The sequence below is a fragment of the Ictalurus punctatus genome, chromosome 10 (genome assembly GCF_001660625.3).
Source record: "Ictalurus punctatus breed USDA103 chromosome 10, Coco_2.0, whole genome shotgun sequence".
Lineage (NCBI taxonomy): Eukaryota > Metazoa > Chordata > Actinopteri > Siluriformes > Ictaluridae > Ictalurus > Ictalurus punctatus.
The window spans coordinates 26,150,981-26,175,000 of NC_030425.2; the positions used below are offsets into that span (position 1 = coordinate 26,150,981).

At 44.1% G+C, this 24,020-nt stretch overlaps 1 protein-coding gene across 2 annotated transcripts in view; it reads left to right on the plus strand.

Annotated features, from left to right (window-relative positions):
• Positions 1-24,020, plus strand: part of sos1 (son of sevenless homolog 1 (Drosophila)) — a 48,443-nt gene that overhangs the window by 5,573 nt on the left and 18,850 nt on the right. For both annotated transcript variants that reach the window (XM_053683266.1, XM_017477838.3), the window contains exons 2-11: positions 9,922-10,047; positions 11,732-11,863; positions 14,039-14,203; positions 14,948-15,157; positions 15,691-15,834; positions 16,070-16,180; positions 16,373-16,471; positions 18,461-18,588; positions 20,557-20,848; positions 22,337-22,703. In XM_053683266.1, coding sequence (XP_053539241.1) covers positions 9,922-10,047; positions 11,732-11,863; positions 14,039-14,203; positions 14,948-15,157; positions 15,691-15,834; positions 16,070-16,180; positions 16,373-16,471; positions 18,461-18,588; positions 20,557-20,848; positions 22,337-22,703 — 1,774 coding nt within the window. The remainder of the gene's footprint in view (positions 1-9,921; positions 10,048-11,731; positions 11,864-14,038; positions 14,204-14,947; positions 15,158-15,690; positions 15,835-16,069; positions 16,181-16,372; positions 16,472-18,460; positions 18,589-20,556; positions 20,849-22,336; positions 22,704-24,020) is intronic.

Consider the following 24,020-nt stretch of genomic DNA (forward strand, 5'->3'; position numbering starts at 1 on the left):
TGTTTGTCGGTAAACGAGGCCTTTTAGCTGTGCTCGTCTCGGCCCAAAGCCACGGTGATTTTGAACAACCGCGAGCTCCTCCGAATTCCGCGGGGTTTGCTCGATTTTGCATTCTTTTCTGCGATCGCGAAATCCCGGAGGAACTGATCGCAGACCGCGGCCGAGACTCCGCGTCATGTCGGGCCGAGTCACGCCCACCCGGTCGTCGATTACTTTCCCGTAACCGCGCTGGCGTAGAGTTCAATCGTTTCCTACAACAAATACATACAGAGTATGCAAATGAAGGCCACGCAGGGGGTGGGCTCTTGAAGAATTTGGGTTTTTCTAATTTGCATATTTATAGACTCTGGAATGAAATGCCTCTGGAGCGATATCTGTTGTCTAATGGGATTGTATGGGGTCCTGCGGTAATGTTTATCCATATTATACCTGAGGAGATATTTAAAAACCATGATTACAGACGTCCCTCTGATAAACGAGTCCAGTTAGTCAATGGCAGTTTTCTTACAGGCCGATATCGGCCGACTTCCGACGTCCGTGGTCGTGTTACCGGCTGTGCGAGAGCGCAGTGCCGGTACGTGCGAAAGGCTGAGCACTTTCTCTGAGGGCTTTGCTCGGAAGTCTGAGTGCAGCGTGCCGCAGTAACAGCGGGGTGTGATCCGCACAGAACGCGCTTTTAAGGAAACTCGTCTGGTTTTTGCGCGTGCGCTCGTGGGATTTTTGTGCTGCTGTTGTTGTTTTTTTTCTTTATTCTGGGGTTTATTTTGATCGTTCCTTATTCTGTAGTTACTGATGACTCCTTGGCACTTTTCTGTAGTTTCTGCTAAATGGTTCAGTTTCAGTGTACGTATACAACAAAAGTTTTTCGCCTGTGCAGGAAAACTCGTCTTTCTGTACCGTCTGGAAAAAGCGTGACTGACCGAAGTGTAAAAGCTGCGCCGAGGTGTGCCGTTTTTATCACGGAGCGTCAAAAGGCTCGTTCTGGCGATACGGATGTCCTCATATACACGTTCTGACGTTCTCATTAAGGGGTGTAAGCATTTGAAAGCTTCGGTAGATTTTAACGTGAGATTTTATCCGCTGCCCTATGTAATTATTAAAAACGAACAAATTTAATACGAAAGCACGTCATGATATCGTCGTGTCGCCCGGCGCTATTTGCAAGCGTCCTTCGATGTCTAGGGGTCCAAGCACTGACCGCTCAGCAGCCCTTTGATTTATGAGTTTCAGTTGTTAGGTTGAAAACTGATGATCGCATCGCTCGTGTTCGATTGCGCGGATTTCTTCATTAGAACTGGGTTTAATATTGAACGGCGGATACATTGTCAGCTTTTCAAGTTAAAGATGGGTTAGGTAAGACTAGATTAGGTTTCTAACGTTAAAGTCGATGGGGTTTTACGTTTGAATTGACCGGAGCGGAGTTCGTCAGCCAGTCGTTCTCTTTTGTTGAGGCTGCAGCTCAAACTATTTTTTTTTCTTTTCTTCGTATTCTTCGTACCTTCTAGGTTATTTGTGGAAGTGAGGAATACAAAAATAAATCGACTATTGCACCTTATATGCTTGGGTTCATCGACCCTGCATACTGTGGAAAATATTAAGTGGTTTTAATTAGAGATGCACCGATACTAAATTTCTCAGCCGATACGATAAGCGATTATTCAGAGCGAAATCGGCCGATACCGATAGTTCTGCCTTTTATTCTTTCTTTTAAATGAATAATAATTAATTCCACAGTTCTGAAGGAAATGTAAATAAAAACTTTATTCTCTCCATTTCAACACGTTGTTTGACAGTAACTGGTCTCATCAACAGAACACACATTACTCTAATGAACATGAACACATGAACTCAGTTCTGAAGATTAAAGTAAGATTATTAACTTATTGAATGTTATTCATTCGTATTAACATTGACTGAATTGTAAAAAACCTCCTGTTAGTCTCACATTCACTCTCCACAAACACAAGCATTTCTACTTCATCACTGAACATCACACTGGTAATATATAATATACACTTTTTATATATTAACATTAACTGGATATGAAATATACTACTCTGAAAATATAGGTTTCTGTGCAGTGTATATACTTTTTTGTCGACTCGTCTTCATTTAAATCTTTCAACGGTGTACTGCAGCTTTAATTCAGCGCGAACAGCTCGGCAAAAAAACAAAAAAATTCGACTCGACGCTGAAACTCCCGCTTCACCGCTGCAGCGTCCGGTGTAAAATTTTATCAGTGCAGAGATTACAGAACTTATAAACTTCAGTTTTGACATCATTCCACACAAGAGACGACATCTTTACACACAGCACCAAATCGATGTGTTTTCCCGCCCTCTTTTGATTGACAGGAGATTATCGGATGATCGTCGGATGTTTTTAAACTGTCGGCTGATAGCGAGAAAAATTACTTTTATGGGCCAATACCGGTTATTGGCCGATACATCGGTGCATCTCTAGTTTTAATATTATTATATGTGTAACCAAGGGTGCCAATATTTCTGTCTCGGACTATAGATCATGTCTCTAGTTTTGCATGTAAAGCATAATAAAAGCGTCAGCCGTCTTGCTGTGTTTGAATGCAAATACGTTACAAAGCTTCGCAAACTGTCGGAGCGCTATGATTGGTCAGTTTGAAGAAGAAGACGGGGCAGATGATTTAATAAACCAGACGCAGTTAAAACCGAACAGAGCGAATGTTCGCTCACCAACAGTCCAGTCAGTGAGGTGACTGCAAGCAAAAATCTGTGTAATTTTGATCACAAATGGTCTCCGAGTATGGGACGTGACGCCTTGCGGTTACATCCTGTAGCACACGAACTCATATGTGTGTGTGTGAGCGTCTGGGAGCAGCAGAGGAACGGCGGCACGATGGAGGAGTGTGAAATCAGGCACATACGAGCTCTGCTCCGCATTACTGTACGCCGGGTATCGAGGTGCCACCGTGGCCCACAGGAACGCGAGGAATGAAGTGGTGGGCATGACGGCCAAGCCGTCGCTACCATCACGTGGCCAATTTCTGCAGATCAGAGATGTTGTTAGAAGGAAATGGCGGGGGGGAGGGGGGGGGAGAAGGAGCAAAGAGGAAACCAGATGGTAGACATGGAGACAAGAAGGAAATCATTATATTATTATTTTTGCATTTAAAATCCTTGTCGTGCAAAAGACGAACCGGTCAACGACTCCCTTTTATTTCGGACCAGCTCGAGTTTCTCATCTTCTCCCGACTTTATTTCTGGTCGTGTCAGCACACACGGAGACGAGCTCCCGGCGAGAGACGTCGGGGCACACCCTCCCTTCCCTCGGCTTGTCGGTTTTGGCGCCGGCTCGCGCGGCTTCAAACATGGTTCTACAGGCTGGGAATGTGCTGGCGTAGCGAGCGTGTTGGAGTGCGCTACATCATCCGGGACCAGCACCAGACTGGCAGGCCTCCATTTACTCCTGCTACTCAGTGCAATCACAACAGAACTTCGGGCTGGATTATTATTTCCTCTTAAATACTCAGGGTGTTTGTGGTCTTAACGTGAACGTGCGACAAAATGCGCTTGTTTTGCTGTCCTTTTTCTTCGCTGGTGTCTGGGAATGTTTACATGTTTGTTTAATTGTTTAGTACACCAACTGGTAACAGTCGGCGCGTCACGAGTCGAGCGCATGGCTTGTAAATACACGACACGACAGGGGAAAGTAGCTTGGCGGTTTGACAGGAGGATACATTTTGCCTTGAAGCCACACTCATTCCAATATTAAAGTGTGATGTCTGTACAATATTTTTCTCCAAAAACATGTAAAAGCAGTAAGTGGCTTCTGAACCGTAATCACTAACTGCGTTTATGACAGGAGAAAGAACACCACAACAGTTTATGACTCTGTTCATTGGTAAAACACCCGACTGAACACACTCATTCCATATTTGGATAAAAGCTATTCATGCATACCAACTGTACACGTGTACCAACATGGCCCATGAGGTCTACTGTCCTGCAGAGTTTACCTCTAGTCTCAAACTCAAAATTTTTACAGCAGAAAACTACTATAGAGGACTTATTTCTGTGAAAATTTCAGGTTCGTATCTGGTCCCGCACCAGAGATATTGAACCCGATATTGAGGGAAATTAAAAAAAAAAACGATTGCACTTTCTCACCCCCAGAAATAAAAAATAAGAGAAGTCTCAAGCCTGAAATGTTCTGCATGCACATTATCCTTACCCAGGTACCCCTACCGAAAAAATTAAGACCGAGACTCGAACCCTTCCCATTATAAATTGACCCTAAAAGTGTAACTGTGAGCAATCTTGAGCATTACAATTGGTATAGTATATAATAGTGGATTTAAACCAGGTAAAAAAAAAATTAATTAAAACCTGGTGATTTTGTAGTGACAATACATAGAGGCAATCACTCAAAAAATTTTTAGGGAAATTAATTAACAGTCACGCAACCAACTTTGGACCAATTCAATTCAATTTTATTTGTATAGCGCTTTTTACAATAGACATTGTCTCAAAGCAGCTTTACAGAAATATCAACACGGTATACAGATATTAAAGGTGTGAATTTATCCCAACTGAGCAAGCCACTGAGTGGCGATGGTGGCAAGAAAAAAACTCCCTAAGATGTTTTAAGAGGAAGAAACCTTGAGAGGAACCCGACTCAGAAGGGAACCCATCCTCATCTGGGTAACAACAGATAATGTGATAAAGTTCATTATGGATTTATATGAAGTCTGTATGGCGTTAGGAGCAGCCGTAGTCCCAGCAGTCTGGAATTAAAGAAGATTTGAGCTCCATCCAGAGGCAGAAAGGATCTGGATCTCTAGTATCTCCATAAATTCCTGTGGGGCTCGGCGAAAGGAGAGAGGGAGAAAGTAGAACAGAATCTAGTCAGGGTAGGCTTGAGTAAACAAATACGTTTTAAGCTTAGACTTAAACACTGAGACTGTGTCTGAGTCCCGAACACTAATAGGAAGACTGGACCACTTGAAATGAACTGACCTGCAAGTGATAACAAGAACTTGTTTCTCACACGTTCCACAACATTCAAGGTAACTATAAACAGATAAAAAGCACACATTGTTTTTAGTTGATTTTTATTGCTGGCTCGGCTGGTTGGAAGTATAATGGGGGTGAGGGTGGGATCGGAGTAGTAACAGTACGGTAATTACACGTCATGTCCGCTTTGTTGTTCATTATTTTCCTCTAACAGCAAATATTCCCAAGTATTTTATTTATAATGTAATTGAGTTCAGTATTGATTGATTTTAAAAAAACAACAAAGAACAACTTTTTTTCTGGGTTGTAAACTGTTAGAGAACAATTTTCAAATAGGCAAAAATATCATGTTAAATAATTAGCAGCAATATGAAGCAGAATAATTAATCAAAACGAATATTGTAGCCATTACTGTACATCTCTTTTTCATTTAACTGCATTCAGGTTGAGATTTAAAATGTTCTGTATAACTGCAAGCATTAATACGTGAGAGCCTCTGTGTATTTGTGAATTATTAATTAGTATTTTAAAGTTCGCTGAAGATTTTTGGCCTCGAATGAGTAGCTGGTAAAAATGATCACTGTTTATGCATTAGCTTGTGCTGAAACAGTAAACGTTCCTTGTGACTTTGCTCATTCTGTGTATGGTGTAAATAACCCCAAATGCCTGTAAATGACGTCAGTCCCTAAATTTGCTGCTTGTTTCGCTGACCTGGACTACCCTCTCACGTCTGTGTAAATGCACTGCGGTCCCGTCGTGCCGAACCAGCTGCGTCCTGCTGCCGCCAGCACTCTGTCGTGTGGCTACATGCAGGCCAGCGCTGGCTACCGTGCCCGAGAACACAATTCCTCACATAGCTTGCTCGGCCTGGCATGCTCGGACCCAGCGGCGTGCAAACACACCCACCTCCAGAGGTTAGACAGAGTGGCGTTTCTGCCACAGGAGAGACGGGCTGAGCGATACTGTATTAGAATCTGAATTTCAGAAAGGGCTTAGTGAAAATGACCTTGTCATTGATACAAAATTCTTGATGGACCCGATGTGTAAAATGCTTTTAAAGCCATCAGTGATTTAATACAGTTATATAACTGTCTTATTACAATGTGATGTGATGTCCCTAAACCTAAGAGGCATAGAGGCCACGCCTCTTTCTATGGAACTGACTGGCATAGAGGCCACGCCTCCTTCTCTAGAACTGACTGGCATAGAGGCCACGCCTCCTTCTCTAGAATTGACTGGCATGCAGGCCACGCCTCCTTCTCTAGAACTGACTGGCCTAGAGGCCACGCCTCTTTCTCTGGAACTGACTGGCCTAGAGGCCACGCCTCATTCTCTAGAAATGACTGGCATACAGGCCACGCCTCTTTCTCTGGAACTGACATGAATACACACACGCCTCCTTCCTTAAACCTGACAGGCACAGAGATCACACCTTTGACCCTAAAACTGTCAGGCATAAAGGCTACAGATTCTTCTCCTGAACTGACAGTATGTCATAGAGACCACACTTCCTTACTTAGACCTGACCGACACCGAGCCCACACCTCCTTTATCAGGACAGACTGCCATAGAGCACCCTCCAGGCAGAGAAAATAACCCTGGACGGACAAATAGCAACTGGTTGTCCAAGGTGTCCAGGTCACTGATTTGCAGCTGTATCTGTATGTTGTTGAAATGCGATGGTGCCATTGAGATGTAAAGTCTGGGGCAGTTATTCGTACAGCATCTGAGGAAAACAGGGACCACAGTACAGCTGGTGCAGCACACTCTGCCATCTTCCTGTTGAAGCGATGTCATTGTGAGAAAACACACACGGTTTCTTGGATCATTCACCAAACGGAGACATCCGAGTGAAGTCGTGGTGCTCATTTGGAAAGGAACTCTTGATTGGAACGGGCCATGCCGGGAACTGCACGCATCGCCGTCTTTTCTTGATTAACCGATCGCAGAAGCCGGAAAATCAAACCCACTTGGTTAATTATGCAGACCTGCTTGATTTCCTAGGTTGATGAGTTTAGGTAGACGATATTCAGGAGAAGGAACATTTCTTTTGTAATTAGCCTTGATTCCTTTCTGTCAGGGAAATTTCCCTGCGTGAATGTCCCGAAGTGGGAAAATTTACGAAGGTGGAGTAAAGTAAGCGCGGTCTGCCGGTAGCTGACCGTAAGATATGAGCGTGTGGCGTTTAAAAAAATAAATAAATCTGTGCTTTCCTGTCAATACGTACCACCTTGAAACCTCTCGATTGAACCAAGCTGCCATTTAGACACCCGGATGAATAGAAGAAGTGGGCTGACGATGGCAATAGATGGCCTTCTCTGAAAACAAACAGTTTGTTCCAGCGGGAGAAACTCCCACGGTAGAGGCCTTGCAGTCACAGCGTTTACACCGAGGGAAAGATGCTGATGACGCGCTTTCTTTTCAAACGATGTACGATAGCCAATGATTTTCCGTGACATACAGAGCGAGGACTGGTGGGGGGGGGGGAGTGAGGTCATTTCTTTTTATTGGCTTATTGAGCTTGCACACTCTCTTATGTATTTTATGTGTGTTGTCGCAAGAGCGGAAAACTTAATGATGGTCGCGTCGGGAATCTCCCTCGGCACTCGCACCGTAAACCAGGAAACGACAACTTCAGTTTATGGACGTTGTTTTTTCCCCCCAAACGCATATCAGAGAAAGGAGTGAAACTTTGTCTGGCTGTCTCGCTGCAGAGAAAGAGCGACATGGTGAAAAGCGAGAAGGTGGATAACGAGACACTGTTAACTTGCTTAGTCATGTTATGACACGAGGCCTTGGCCAGGTCGAGAGAGAGAGAGAGAAAAGAAGCTGTGGTTTTGCCGAGACGTTACACACCATGCTTCGCTTTGAGCTCGGAAAGTTCAGCGCTGAAGCGCGAAACCTGCGCTGAAGTGAAACCGGTGGTGTCATGCCGTCATGTGATTCCTCACACGCCATTACATCACTCTGCATTCTGCTGCTCGCATAGTTTCAGTAGCGAGACTGAGGGCTGAGTGTTTAGAAACCGCACACACCCATATGATCTCCTCTGATCTCATCACTGTTGTGCTTTTACCGAACGTTGGGGTTATTTATTCCACAGCGCTACTCAATTCTCAAATCCAGTTGCTCCAGAATATTGTTATCATCATGTATAGTAACAACTCCTTCACGTGGATTTGTATGGCAGAACAATTGCATAGTCCAGGGGTTCCCAAACTTTTCCAGTGCAAGGCCCAGCGAATGGCATTAACATTTAAAACACATTAAAAATACAGACTTCTGAATATATCCCCCTTTTTTTTTTTTTAAATTAATAATTACATCTTACATCTTCACATTACATTAGGAATTGATTGTGTGTGTGTGTGTGTGTGTGTGTGTGTGGTGGGGGGGGGGGGGGGTTGGGGGGTTGTCTGAGAGTGAGAAAGAGAAAACATACTAGTGGGAGGGATGGGCACACCAAATTGTTGAGGCCCCCCGGGCGCCCCCTGGTGGCCCCCACTTTGAAAACCACTGGCATAGTCTGTTATAGGGTTGTTAAAAGTACCGGTACTTCAGTACAAAGTCGGTACTAACAAGAAGAAAAGTTGACGGTACCAGATTTTGATAAGTACCGGGTCAAGCCTGCCTGACAGGTAGTCAGTCGGGAACTTTTCATGGGTGCAACAAGAAGAACAAATCAGCAGCATCTCCCCTGGTTACCACGGCCGCGTCCGAAACCGCATACTTACCTACCTATACAGTAGGTGAAATACACGAATTTCTCTCGGACGCTCGTTTTCCGCTTCCGTTGCCATCACCGCAAAGTGCGTAAAAGCCGCGCCCCTAAAAAATACGTGCGGATAGGTTAACCGTGCTTTCAGCAAGAGCGGTTTTTAATCGCGCCGTTCAAGCAGGTGCGTTTGAAACGATGGAAGCGGTCGCATTATGAATGTTGTAGCATAGTTTAATTTGAGTGTCTTATCGCAGGAAAACGTCCTCGTTTTATCTCGCTTAATGTTAGCATACGCGCGATTAACGCTAATACGGTCAGGAGTCCTTATTAACCATTTAATGCTTTAACTTTTATCGGGGTGAAATAAATGTGCGGACATGATGGGGTTTATTAATCGTACACACCAGAGGCCGTTTGATGAGCGATATATCTGAAATTCATGTGTCAGACAATAGATGTGTGATTAGCACTGTTTATGTCTTTAATATCAGTCAGTCAGAAACACGGTTCTCCTCTTGTATGTAATGTTTTTGTGGGTTGCTTTGGTACCGTAATTGGTACAGAGAACTGTGGAATTTTACTGGTATTGGTACGGGCTATTGAAAGTTTGGTACCATGACAACCCTGGTGTGATCTCGAATCTCAGGCCTTCCGGGATTTTGTGAAATCAAGGGAACGCCACGATATTCCGAGGAGCTTGTAATTTTTCACAACGACCGCGGAGTTAACCCGGGTCCGGGCCGAGACGCGCTCGTTTCTCGCGGGACTGTATAACAGGAACCTTCCATCTCCTGGACAATTCCACAAACAGTAGCTCCAAAGTAACTTTTTTGACCCTTGATTGTCGTCGTCGTCGTCCCCCCCCCCCCCCCCCCCCCCCCCCGATTGCAGATTATTTCAACGTTTTACTTCCACGGGGTCCATCGTTTAGATCGTTTTTACAGGGAAACATTTCCTCGGTAGGTTTTATGGTCGCACGATGCCGTGTTCCGGTCTCGATCTTCCTTACATGGAGGAGAAACCGGGTCGAGGTTGAGAAAAGGAAAGACGTCGGCATTCCTTGAACTCGGAGCATTCAGAGCACGCTGTTTACATGAGCACTCGGATAATCTGAGAGCTGCGAGCACAAAAACGCAAACGTACATGAACACAGGTGGTTTAGCTTTTGTATTATTAATATCGTGTGTGTGTGTGTGTGTGTGTTTAATGTAGGTGCTAAGTCAGGTACACCCCAAGCTGTCGTCTCAGGATGAGGCTCTGCAGTACATCGAGGAGCTGATTCTGCTGCTACTGAGCATGCTCTGTCAGGCCCAACCTCGCACCGTGCAGGATGTGGAGGTAAAGTTGTACACGCACACACACACACACACACGTGTGAAGAGTTTCCCACCGACGCCTCCAGACAACTCGCAGATGTTTCTGCAAGCCCATCACCTCGGCCGCTAATGCGCACGCTGTCATTCCCGCACGAGATAAAAACACCCGCTAAGTGTTTTGCGAGCTGGATCGATTACTCGGGTCCTGACACGCTGGCAGAAGAATCTGCCGCATTAACGGTAACCGTAATGGAGGACCGGATTTACCAGAAAGCTTCTCTTTCCTCAGAGGAGTGATGAAATACGGGAAATAACGCGAACGAGCGTGACTAAAACGTGCCGGAGTTCTGATGAAAACATAAATACACAAAAACCGACAGTTAATCACCCAATCGCTCGCTTTCGTATCGCGCCCGTCTTCGCCCGACTCACGTGTGTAATCGTACCGTGTAAGAGATTTTCATTCACACCGAATCGAATCCTCCATTCCGATTGGTCGGAAGGCGACGATTAGTTTTCTATAGCAGCAGCTCTGGCGGTAGCGACGGCTGTAATTCAGATCACGGGTTTTTATTACTATGGTTTAAGAATAATACGAGCTAGTGGTGGGTGATATGGAGAACATATCATATCACGGTGCTTGAAGATGATCCACGATATACAGGTTTGCAAAGTCAGCGAAACTCTAGAACGTTTATTGAAAGAAAAACGAGGAAATCTTATGTCGATGACGTGTAAAAAAGAGTTTTTAAAACACGATAAATAAACGAAATAAAAATTGGAAATACGTGTGAGTAATTGAAATAAATTTTAATAACAGAATAAACTACGTTTTATTATTTTAAAGGTTCGTGTTACCCTTTTTTAAAAATATTTTTGGACCATCAGAGTATTTAAAAAAAAAAAAAAAAAAAAAAGTGTCTAGTCTCTGTAAGGTGATGTTTCTTTCCCTTTTTTTTTTGGGAAGGAGTCTCCAGTGTTTTGTTTAGATTTTCAGCGACGTTATGATGTTATTTTTTTTTTTTTTTTTAAAAATGAAACGTTTATAATCATTTGCAGGTTGCTGCGGTATAAGAGGAATAATTCCACGTTGCGTCAGGTTGTTGATTATTTTCCTGTACCCCCCCCCCACCCCCACACCCCGGAGCGTTTTATTCCTTTACTCAATGAGACCACAAGTCTTTCATCTTAATCCGTGCATAAAAATACAGACATTTTGTTCTTCAATGATTTGTGACTGTTTGCTCACTGACCCATTTCTCAACTCTTTCTGTGTTTCTGATCCGTTTTCGCGCACAGACGCCTGAGCGTGAGCTGGAAAGGTGCTTTATTTGTGGTGCTGTCACACGTCACTAGATCTTTCTTTCTTTATTTGTTTGTTTGTTTTTGTTTATTAAAAGATCTCATTCATCTTCCATTCCTTTTTCGGCCACTCGTATCCTGTGTTCCTTTTATTCTGCTCCTTTTCCACGATCATCTCCTCCCTTCTTTTTCTCTTTCATCTGCCTCTCATGAGACGAGCCAGCCTCATTCACTCGTCCACGTACGCCTCTCTGAGCCGGGTACAGGAGGCTGTACGACCCGAGATTTGAACCCGGATTAGGCATATAAATACATGCTTATCGAAGTACTTTTTGAAAAGATTTTTGACGGGACGCAAAAGTCGTCGTTCTCTGTCTCACTGCCTCTCTCTGTGGTTTCGACAGGAGCGAGTCCAGAAGAGTTTCCCTCACCCCATCGATAAGTGGGCCATCGCGGACGCCCAGGCGGCCATTGAGAAGAGGAAGAGGAGGAACCCTCTCGCTCTGCCTGTGGATAAGATTCACCCACTTCTGAAGGTTTCGGATTAACCTTATATCTTCTCCTCAGTAATAGATAACTCTCCGTTATCGTCCGGGGTGGACAAATCGTAAATTCATCAGCACGCCACGACACGTAGAACCTCCGCCGTGTTGCCAAGTTACATTTTTGGTTGCCCCGGAAACGTGATCGCCCAGGCTATAAAGCGATATGTAACGCAATAACACGTGTGATGCGATGCGATGTGATGTGTGTAGTGCAGCAGGTGGTGAGATTAAGAAAAGAATAGCATGCGATACGGTTACAGGAAACGAAGAATAAATACGAGCAACCCGAATCTGAGCGAAAAACAAGTTCGAGGCACGATGCGGAAATATCTAACAGGATTTTGCAAAAAAACAAAACAGTAGTGCCACATAAAAATACCGAGTTAGTGATTATTTTTCAGTTATATTTTTAATTAACGTCTGCGAAAAGAAATATTAACCGCAACATACTGTATTTACCTCAATATAGAGATACCACTGATACCCTGAAGAAGCTATTTCACATAACAGATGTTTACACGCAGTCCACAAGACACAATAATAACTGAATTTACACAAATGAACCAGTTCAAAAGTTTACACACAATTGATTCTTAACACCGTGTGTCGTTACCTGGACGATCAGCGACTGTGTTTATGTTCTGTGAGAGTTCTTCACGAGTCCCTTGTTTGTCCCGAGCAGTTAAACTGCCCGCTGTTCTTCAGAAAAATCCTCCAGGTGCACATTCTTTACTTCTCCAGCATCTTCTGCACATTTAAGCCCTTTCCAACAGCGACTATATGATGTTGATCCATCTTTTCACACTGAGGACGACTGAGGGACTCGTACACGACTATTACAAAAGGTGCAAACATTCACTGATGCTCAAGAAGGCAACACGATGCATTAAGAGCCAGGGGGGTGCAAACTTTTGAACAGGATGATTAGTGTAAATTGTCATTATTTTGACTTCGAGGAAACGTTAATATATTATGTAGCTTCTGAAGGGTGGTACTTTATATATTTATATATTTAAGATCTTTAGACCAAATAATATTTTACACCCATCATCAAGCGTCTGTAAATGAACTTTGTGTAAATTCAGTTATTATCGTGTTTTGTGGAATAAATGTAAACAGGTGCTATGTGAAATAGCGTCATCAGGGCGACACTAAATAAAAAACACACCGCAATTTTTATGATCCTTCTTAATTTATAAATAAATAAATAGAACTTTAGGTTCTGCGAGGCGTATGTATATTTATGACCTCAACTGTAAGTAAATAAGTGAAGCTGGCTGTGTATTCTTTCCTGTAGTTTTTAGATGCTCAATTTGTTTTTGCTTCAAATAAAAAAAAAAAAATCAAAAAGATTTAAAAAAAAAAGAGAGAGAGAGAGACATTTCCCCATACTATGCTTTAATTTTGAGTCACTATGGAGTTGGTCAGTGTGACCAGTACTAATGAAACCCACGGTATCTTATAAATATTGTGATAAATTATGTAACAATACAATTTTCTATCAAATTGTCCACCCTTAACCGTTTAAACTCGACTTGGCTGGAAGATGTTTACATGACTTTCATATAGGTTTAACTGAATAACGAGCTTTAAGACGAATAAGTGAAGCGTGTACGGAGTTTGCGGTCAATCGTTACCAGATTCAACCTAGCAGTGTCGTCTCGTCTCGTCTGCGTACGTATTATCTAGTGTACTGTGGATCATAGATGATTATTTATTTGATAATATTTAAGTGCACTGTGGGCTGGTATATAATGAACCGGGTGTGAAACGGTCGTCCCAATCTGGCATCCCAGCTGTCTAGCCATACTCCAGATGTGACCTCCATGACAAAACCGGATCCCCTGAGCGTAGCGTGGGACTTTCCGTCTCAGCACTCCACCACCTCGTCCAGCAGGGGGAGCCGTGACGGAGCCGTGCCGCTCTCTGGTGACTAAGCATAAATCCAGTGTTTTGAATCTGCTTTCGCTGCCAATTACGCGGCAGGAAAAGAATGCAGCTGGGTGGAGAGGTCTGCTTTGGCCTGAAACAATCGTTGTTTTTACCATTTATGAAACTCCGTGTGGAAAATGTTCGTGTGTAATCATGCCCTCGAACACACTGATAACAAGGATAACAAGCGTGCTCTCACTGACCCTGTTTGTGCTCTCTCTCTCCGTGTGGCAGGAGGTACTAGGCTACAAAATAGACCACCAGGTGTCCGTGTACATCGTGGCGGTGTTGGAATACATCTCAGCGGACATCCTGAAGCTGGCTGGAAACTACGTACGAAACATACGGCACTATGAGATCTCGCAACAAGACATCAGTGTGGCCATGTGCGCTGATAAGGTGAATCCCTGTGTGGCAAAGCTATAGAAATAGATTGTGTGTGCCAATATTTCTAAAAGTACCTAAGTCAAAGGTGTAAGTGTATATAAGGTCATCTCCTGCAATGTATTAGCCCCCACCGAGCGGTGTATAAATATTTGGAGTTGTGTATATCGAACGACAAATATTAAAAACTATTTTATATTTATAGTTAAATAATCATCAAGGAGGTGGTGTGATGTGGCCCGGCGTGATTCGGGGTCACTCTACCAACCCCGAAATGGGGCGATTTACCAAGTATTACGTTTTTTATTTGTTAAAGAACAACATAGTACTTTTTATCTGTTTCTAAATAAAAAAATAAAAAAGAAGATAGTTACCAAGAAAAGTGAGAAGTCCTCCCATCATGAAGACTTTACCGACTGTTTGAAAGTGCTGACACTGGAGACTCCTTCTCCTCCTCCTTATTTGATGTTTACATAAACTTCTCCGTATCAGCGGTTAAACATAGTTTTGAATTCGTTTCTTGCTTTCGGCGTGCAAGTTTTCTTGTGTAGTTTTTTATCATTATAGAAACAGTAACATATTAGAAGAAGCGCGTCCGTGTAAACCTGTGATTTGCAGGTGTACCGCTGTCTGAGCGAGCGTTATAGAAAATGACTCGACACCTCCTGACCAGTCAGAATCGAGAATTCGACAGAATCGTATATCGGATCTATAACTCGGCTACATCAATCGTGTTTACCGTCGACGTCCTGCCCGCAGGTGTTGATGGACATGTTCCATCAGGACGAGGAGGACATCAGCGGCTTCCCCCTCATGGACGAGGAGCCATCGGCGTCCGAGGCGCAGACCTACTACGACCTGGTGAAAGCGTTCATGTCCGAGGTGCGTCAGTACCTGAGAGACCTGAACCTCATCATCAAGGTGTTCCGCGAGCCGTTCGCCACCAACACCAAGCTCTTCTCGCACCACGTGAGTCACTCGATTGCTGACGCGCTCGGGTTTTCCTGCTTTTGGCTACAGCAAAGTGTAAAAAAGGCTTTTAGGTATCCGGGTCAAATAAAAATATATTTAATAGCAACAAGTCAACGCAGTTTTAGCTTCGGATACCGACGCTTTATCTCAAGCTGTTCCGTTTTTTCTGTAGAAATGGAGCCGTGTCTCAGCTAGGGGTGGGCAATTATATTATTATTATTTTATATCATGATTCTCAAAGGTATTTCTACGATACACGGTGTACATCGTGATATGTAGGTTTGCCAACAATTTCCTGCAAAAAGAAATTTATTGTTCATTTAAAATTTTTTTAAAAAATGCAATTTTATTTATTTTTAAAAATTAACAAATATAACAGTAGTTATTAATGTTTTTCTTTTGTTTTCAAAAATATGTTATGACGGTTTAAAAAAAAACCAACTAAATACGGTTGGGAAAATTATTATTAAACATTAATAAATAAATAAATAAATAAATAAATAATTCTTCTCGTGTGCTGCCCTCTGCAGGATGTGGAGAACATCTTCAGTCGTATAGTGGACATCCACGAGGTGACACTGAAGCTGCTCGGGCTCATCGAGGACACGGTGGAGATGACGGACGAGGGAAGCCCTCACCCTCTGGTGGGCCGCTGCTTCGAGGACTTGGCCGAGGTCTGACTCCCCGCAGTGTAGTATAACGCAGTAATCTGCAGCTCCTCGTTTGAAAAAATCTGTCTGAATCTCTCACAAACATCTTTAAATTCTACTTGAAGGTGCTCTGTCTTCGACGAACGCCATGATCGTGTCTTAGCTTCATTGTTCTGTTGTTGTAATTAGAGCTACAGGAATGTGGGGTAGGATTCATTCCTGCATTGTTAACTCTTGGGTGGGTGGGTCCTTGTTTCAGGAGCTGGCCTTTGACCCCTATGAGACGTACGCTCAGGACATCCTACGGCCCGGATTCCATGACCACTTCCTCAGCCAGCTCTCCAAACCCGGTGCAGCCTTCTACCTCCAGGTCAGAGGTCGTGGCTCATCTTAAAACACATAATAGCAGTTAGATATGTATTAGACGCACATCTGCATGGTCATTCATACCAAAATATAGAACAGTTGTAATCAACCAAGGTCCATGGTGAAGATGAATACGAGGAATTATGATGTTTTAATAGTTCTGTTTAGTATATCGTTTTTTTTTTCTCTTTCCCAGTCGATATGTGAAGGCTTCAAAGAGGCCGTGCAGTACGTATTACCTCGGCTGCTCCTGACCCCAGTTTACCACTGCCTCCACCACTTCGAGATCTTAAAGGTGAAGGTCTTGTCGATCGCATGAATCGCATTTCTACACATTAAAGCCTCAGTCAGAAAATCGGGGGTCCAGGTTGCTCAAAGACTACCAGGGACGGATGGAGTAATGGACTAGAAGACAGATTGACAGACTACCAGACAATGATGGACTATCATGTAGTGATGAACTGACAGATATAGTGAGACAAACTGACAGATGGAGTGAGACAGACTGGCAGACAGAGTGATGAACTACCAGACAGCTATGACTGACTACCAGAGGGAGTGACTAAATGCCAGATGGAGCGAAGCAGACGGAGTGAGACGGCCAGGCGGACGGAGTGAGACGGCCAGCCAGACGTAGTGAAGCATACTGCCAGACGGAGTGATACATACTAGCAGACGGAGTGACACATACTGCCAGACGGAGTGACGCAGACGGAGTGAAGCATACTGCCAGACGGAGTGACACATACTAGCAGACAGAGTGACACATACTAGCAGACGGAGTGAAGCATACTGCCAGACGGAATGAAGCAGACGGAGTGAAGCATACTGCCAGACGGAGTGAAGCATACTGCCAGACGGAGTGAAGCATACTGCCAGATGGAGTGACGCATATTAGCAGATGGAGTGAAGCATACTGCCAGACGGAGTGACACATGCTAGCAGACGGAGTGACACATGCTAGCAGACGGAGTGACACATACTAGCAGACGGAGTGAAGCATACTGCCAGACGGAATGAAGCAGACGGAGTGAAGCATACTGCCAGACAGAGTGAAGCATACTGCCAGACGGAGTGACACATACTAGCAGACGGAGTGAAGCATACTGCCAGACGGAGTGACGCATATTAGCAGATGGAGTGAAGCATACTGCCAGACGGAGTGACACATGCTAGCAGACGGAGTGACACATACTAGCAGACGGAGTGAAGCATACTGCCAGACGGAATGAAGCAGACGGAGTGAAGCATACTGCCAGATGGAGTGACACATACTAGCAGATGGAGTGAAGCATACTGCCAGACGGAGTGACACATACTAGCAGGCGGAGTATGACCGCCAGGCAGACAGAGTGAGACGGACTGACGGGGAACTCGACCCTTGGGTCTGTTTGTGTGGAACACGGATAAATCCGTGATTTCTTTCAATTTGTGATGCATATGCCAGTAGTTCTGCTTCTCTCTCTGGTCTTTGACCATCTCAGGAATGGGATCAGTAGGTAGAAGGTTTTGTAAGGTAAATTCGTGTATGTTCTTTAAAGTTCAGCTGAAGTCACAAGGGCCGCACCACGTGTCTGGCAGAGCATTGTTTTGTCGTGTGTTTTTTGCGTTGGAATTGAGGCACTAAGCCTCTTTTCAGGATTCCTTTGCAGAAGGGATGTAAATCTGCCTGAAATGCCTTGAAGTTCTTTGTTGCTTTGTGCATATTTGGGCTTTAAAGCATGTGTACATGGTGAACCAGTTTCATGTGCTTTACTCTCTATTGTAAATGTGGCTGGAAGTAAATCCTCTTTCTTAAATGCTGAGCGAGAGAGAGAGAGAGAGAGAGAGAGAGAGAGAGAGAGATGTAGTGTGTCACTGATCTAAAGCCTGCATGCTGGAGCTCTCTGTGGCCTGGATATGATTCTGTCCTCAGTTTATTGAGAGTCATCAATAAATGAGCACTAGTCAGGGACAGACAATGAGACAGGCTCCTCCTGCTCTGTCTTTCTTTCTTTCTTGATCTTTTCTTGCTTGCTTACTTTTTTTTTTCTTGGTCTTTCTTCCCTCCTAGATATTTTTATATTTCCTGGTCTTTTTTTTAAAATTATCTTTCCTAGTCTTTTTCTTTCTTGGGCTGTCTTTCTCTCTTTTCGTTTATTTTTTCTTTCTTTGTAAACTGCTTTTATTTTTCTTCCCCATTTTTAAAACCTTTTTTTTTTTGTTTTGTTTTGTTTTTTTTGTCAGTGTGTTCAGAATATCTTTTACTCGTTTTGCTTAGTCTCTCTGTTATTTGACCTCACAGCAACTGGAGGAGAAAAGTGAGGATGAGGACGATAAGGAACGTCTGAAGCAGGCCATCACTGCGCTCCTCAACCTTCAGAGCAGCATGGAGAGGATCTGCTCCAAAAGCCTGGCCAAGAGAAGACTCAGGTACGCACACACACACGTACACAAACACACACACACACACACATATCTATCTATCTATCTATCTATCTATCTCTCTCTCTCTCTCTCTCTATATATATATATATATATATATATATATATACACACACACATACACACACACAAACATATGCACACAAACACACACATATACACTCACATACATATATACAAACGCACACACATACACACACAGAAACCTCTGCATGATGAGAACATATGGTTCAACAGCTTGACTGGATCTCATAGGACCTGATCATCACACAAACTTCAACTTGAAAAGCATTTAGAAATGAAACTCAAATAAATCCTAACTCATAACAATCTCACACACGCACACATACACACTTTTCCTGTACCCCTCCCATCCTCCCCACTCCACCCAGACTCGGTCCTGAGCTCCCTCACCACCCCCTGCCCCTAAAATAGCCGTGGTGTAGAACCGAGTTAGGGGGGTCAGCATATTGTCCCAGGGATGTTGCGTCAGGGTTTGGGCCGTCCAGCCCGGCTGTTATTGTTCTCAGGTTGGGAAAAAAAATGAGTGAGTGAGCGAGAGAGAAAGAGAGAGAGAGAGAGAGAAGGCGCTCACTTGTGGGAGAGAAATTCACATCTTTGTGAAGCAGAGCTCAGCATCTCTTCATCTTTTGGGGCTGTGCTTCTAGTTCGGGTTTCAGTATTTTTCATTTCTCAGCCGAATCGTTCTGCGCCCCTGCTTCATCAATCGGAATGGCATCAATGAAGTGGATTTAAAAGATCTTCCCCTTTTTTCTTTTGGTGACTTAAATTTTCACCCGGTTCTAGTCTTTTTTTATGGGGAAAGGATGGCTTATTTTACGGTAGGTGTCTGGGTTTTTTTTTTTGTTTGTTTTGTTTTTCTCCACGTTTCCATACGTACGATTGTTTTTTTGGTGTGTAGTGCTGTTAAATCCGTAGCTGTGAGCAACCTTCCTGTTTCCCTTGACTTCTTTGTATGAGGCTAAGAACAAAGGGTCAACTTGCTATGCTACTCCCTTCGGTCATTTTTCCACCAGAGTGCATTTGACCAGATAAAGTTTTAAGGAAATCATTTTACAATATGTGTTTTGGGGTTGATCAGTCATGCTTTTTTTTGTTATCTTTAGTCTTAATGTTGATACAGATTTCATTATATGCACCTGCAATAGCACGGCAATATGAATCATCTGGTCTTTTGTATAAATATCCCCGAGGAAAGAGTAAGACTCTGAGCGTGTCAGTTTTTCCATCCACTTGTTGGTATTTTGCTATTGAGTATCGAGGCATTATAGTGTAGTGTGTCATGCCCTCAGCGCCACCCTCTGCAGGCGCCAGGCTGTTTGAAACGCATGTCGCACATGCAGAAGCTGGTATGAAGAACGAGCCAGCGATTGGGAAAACGCTGCACTCCAGAAAACGTCAGTAAGCTCCTTTTCCCCCTGCGACTAGTCCCGTGCAGCCCGTTCCACCACCGCCTAGAGTAAATCCCTCCCTGATTGCCCCCTATCCCCTTCTCCATCTTTCCGTCCCACTTGAGTGATTGTATAACAGCAGAAAATCTTAACCACAATGAATAAAAAAACAAGCAAATCTGCGCAATCTGATTTCGAGGTGGAATGATACAGATCTACTCGACGTCCGTGATCTCACCAAACCATCTATTCAGTTCACCTGATCATTGCATTAGAATCTGCTTGCTAGATCGAGTGATCAGTTTTAAGTTGATGTGAAACCTCCGTTACGTGGCTTATTCACTGCTACCGTCTTCCTCTCAGTCGCAAGGTTTCTATTTTCAGTGTTTTAAAAACAATGCCAGTGTGTAGTAGTATTGTGAGTGATGGAACTGTGCTTTCGCTCTCACCCCCTCCCTCTCTGTTTGCGCTCCCCTCCTTCTGCACTATTGGCTTTGCACAAATGGTTTTTTTTCTTTTTTCTTTCTCGGCTCTCCTTGTCCAGCGAGTCGGCCTGCCGCTTCTACAGTCAGCAGATGAAGGGCAAGCACCTGGCCATCAAGAAGATGAACGAGATCCAGAGGAACATCGACGGCTGGGAGGGCAAAGACATCGGCCAGTGCTGCAACGAGTTTATAATGGAGGGCACGTTGACGCGGGTGGGCGCCAAGCACGAGCGCCACATCTTCCTCTTCGACGGCCTGATGATCTGCTGCAAGTCCAATCACGGACAGCCACGCCTACCAGGGGCCAGTGCTGCCGAATACAGGTTGAAAGAAAAGTTCTTCATGCGCAAGGTAAGTGTGGATGGATGGAATCATGAATGCTTGAATATTTGAGATGGACAGATGGATGTTTGTGTTAAGGGGTGGATTGATACTTTGGTGGGATTGATAGACTAAGAGATCATATTGTTCTTAAAAAAAAGCTTGGTGGTGTTGTGATGCTGTTTGATGGATGAAAGTAGAAAGATCGAGATGGCGCTGGTGGGAATGGCTGAATCGATGGTTGAGGGATTGATGAACCTTTTGGGTTTGGTGAAATCAGGTGTACCGATGGATGGTGTTGGGAAGAAAGGATGAGTGTCGGTGTTGAAAAGAGGTTGATGGATGATGAGTTGATTTTGTTTTGGGAGGTGGGTGGACAAATTGGGAATGGTGTTGGTGGAAAGATGTGGTAGCTAGACAATGTTGGTAGAAAGAGGTGGATGATTATGGTGTTGGTGAGAAATCTGTGGTGGGAGATGGGAGGTGGATGAACAGATATAGTTGGAAGAGATGCAGGATTGCTGGATGGTTGAAGGGATGAGATGAACGTTGAATGATGTTGGTAGGTAAATATGGATATTTGGATTGTTTTAGTCTGACAAGGAACATGGAAAAAGTTGATAGAAAAGAGACCTTTTGGGAAAAGTTGATGGATGGGTGGTGTCGATTGAGAAAAGACAGGGGATAGATGGATGGATGGTGATGTAGGGAGAAAGACAGATGATGAAGTCATGATTCTGGGAAGGTGAATGATATGCCTGGGAGGAGATATCGGATGTGTCTAGGGGGGAAGACAAATGGGACAGTGTGGATAGGTGGTAATGGTAAGAGATGGATAGATGTCAGTTGGATGGTGTGAGGGGAAGAGATTGATGGATAGTATTGGTGAAATTAGATGGATGCTTGGATTGCATTCAGTGGAAGTGATCCATGGTTGGTGTTGGAAAGAAGTGGTAGTTGGATTGTGTTGGCATGAAGAGTGAATTGATGGTGTGGTGAAAGAGAATGGACGGATGCATAGACTGGTGTTGGTGGGAGGGATGATCAGTGGATAATCGGGAGAGATGGTGGATCAGTCTGGTTGGAAGAGTGCTGATGACGGCGTGATGAAAATGACAGATTGATGAAATTGTTTGGAAAAAGATGGGCGATTGATGCTTCGTGTTTGTGGGACGAGAAAGTAGTTGGATGGTGGTAATGGAAAGAGATGGTAGTTGGAAATTATTGGGTAGAACTTCAGATGGAACTTCAGTAGGTAGTGCGTCAGTAGAACCTTCAGATGGGCTGGTGATAAATCCATTGATGGAAAGAGAAGACAGATGGGGAACAGCTGTTTGGATGTTTTTGAAGGGGAACAAGCGCGTGGAGAAAGGCAAGATGACTAGCATATATTTGTCGTTTTCCACTCAAGCAAACAGCTTCAGCAGTTCTACTGTTTTGCAGTATTTGCAGATTTCTGATTCGCAGTAATAGTCTTGCAGATCAGCCCGGAAAACGTCTTTACCATCCTTTCTCTAGGTCCAAATCAACGACAAGGACGACAAGGAGGGTGAGTATCGCCATGCCTTTGAGCTCATCCTGAAGGACGGCAACAGCGTGGTGTTCGCTGCCAAGTCTGCCGAGGAGAAGAACGGTTGGATGGCGGCGCTGATTTCTCTTCAGTACCGATCTACCCTGGAGCGCATGCTCGACACGGCCATGTTGCAAGAGGAGAAAGAGGAGCAGATGAGGCTTCCCAGTGCCGAGATCTACCGCTTTGCAGAGCCCGACTCCGAGGAGAACGTGGTGTTCGAGGAGAACGTGCAGTCCCAGTCTGGCATCCCGATAATCAAGGCAGGCACGGTGCTGAAGCTCATCGAGAGGCTTACCTTCCACATGTATGCAGGTCAGAGCAAGACTATGTCTCTGGTTTATATATGGATGACTTCTTTGAGTTTATTCAGTTTTTGTACGACAAATAATTGGTCAGCAAGACGGATACTCCTAGATATCAAATGGGGTTGCGTGGGGGGGATCATTACCAATGGATTCACTAGGTGATGAACAGGTTCGCTTGAATACACAGAACAAATCTTGTCTAGTGGAGAAAAGATCGAAAGCCTGTGACGCCCACATATAAAGACGGACCGTACGATGTTTCCCAAACTGGCCCTTGGTTCCCAGGTGGTTCACCTTTTTGTGGTCCAATTTTGTGGTCCAAGTGGCGGGTACCAGGTATATAGAGGTGTTGATTGCTTAGTAGAGGCGTATTTGTATTTGGGAGAGATGGACAATTCTGACTTCCTGGGGTTACCCAATGACTTGTTTGGGGAGTTCTGCTCTAGTGATCATGAGGCCATGGCAGTTAAATTCTTTGGATCATTTTTTAACAGCATGGTAGGGTTAACTCGCTTTAACTCGGAGAAGTTGTCTTGCGTTTTTGCCTTCGACCAGTCAGCATCTTCTGATGAACTTGAGAATGCATTATTGATGTAAATTTTTAGGTTTGCAAATCAATAACAGCAGCACTGGCAGGCACTGAATGGCTTTGAAGTGAAGAATAAAACACTGAGGGGTGTGCGGTTGTAGGAAAATAATCAACAGCAGGGTGGTGTGATGCATCTCGACCCATGTGAAGTTACTGCTTCTATCTTAAAGTTGATCGTTTCCCAATAACGGCACACCCTGAAGTGTTTTGTGCCCTTTTTTTTTTTTTTACCACGTGTATGTACCAACGGTTACGAGTTCTGATTGTATTAACCAAAGTAACGCCGTTCGCTGTTGTGGAACGTCCGCGAAACAAGATGGTTCCTCTTATTACTTAACTACAATCCATTGTTCCGTCACCTTCTGTCACTAGAGACTCCTTCCCAAGATGTTAAATAAGCTTCACCATAGCAATGATTTTATGTTTTCTTTTGTCGAATGACACATTTTACAATCTATTCATAAGCCGTATTAGTTTATGTGGCGCATCCATCATACAAGTCCATACGTACGCACGTTCTCCACGGCGGTCTGGAAAACACGCAGTTAGCCGTGTCGCGTAACTCGGATTTCCAGCAGTGGCGTGTCGTTGGGGTTTTTACAGTCGTTTGCTGTTCTATTTGCCCAACAGCACCGTGTGTTTGCCTTCTAGCGCTGTGGCGTAATTACACCCCGATTACACAAGTTAAAGACCCGAACGCCACGTGTGAAAAACATCGGAGGCTCAAAGGTCACC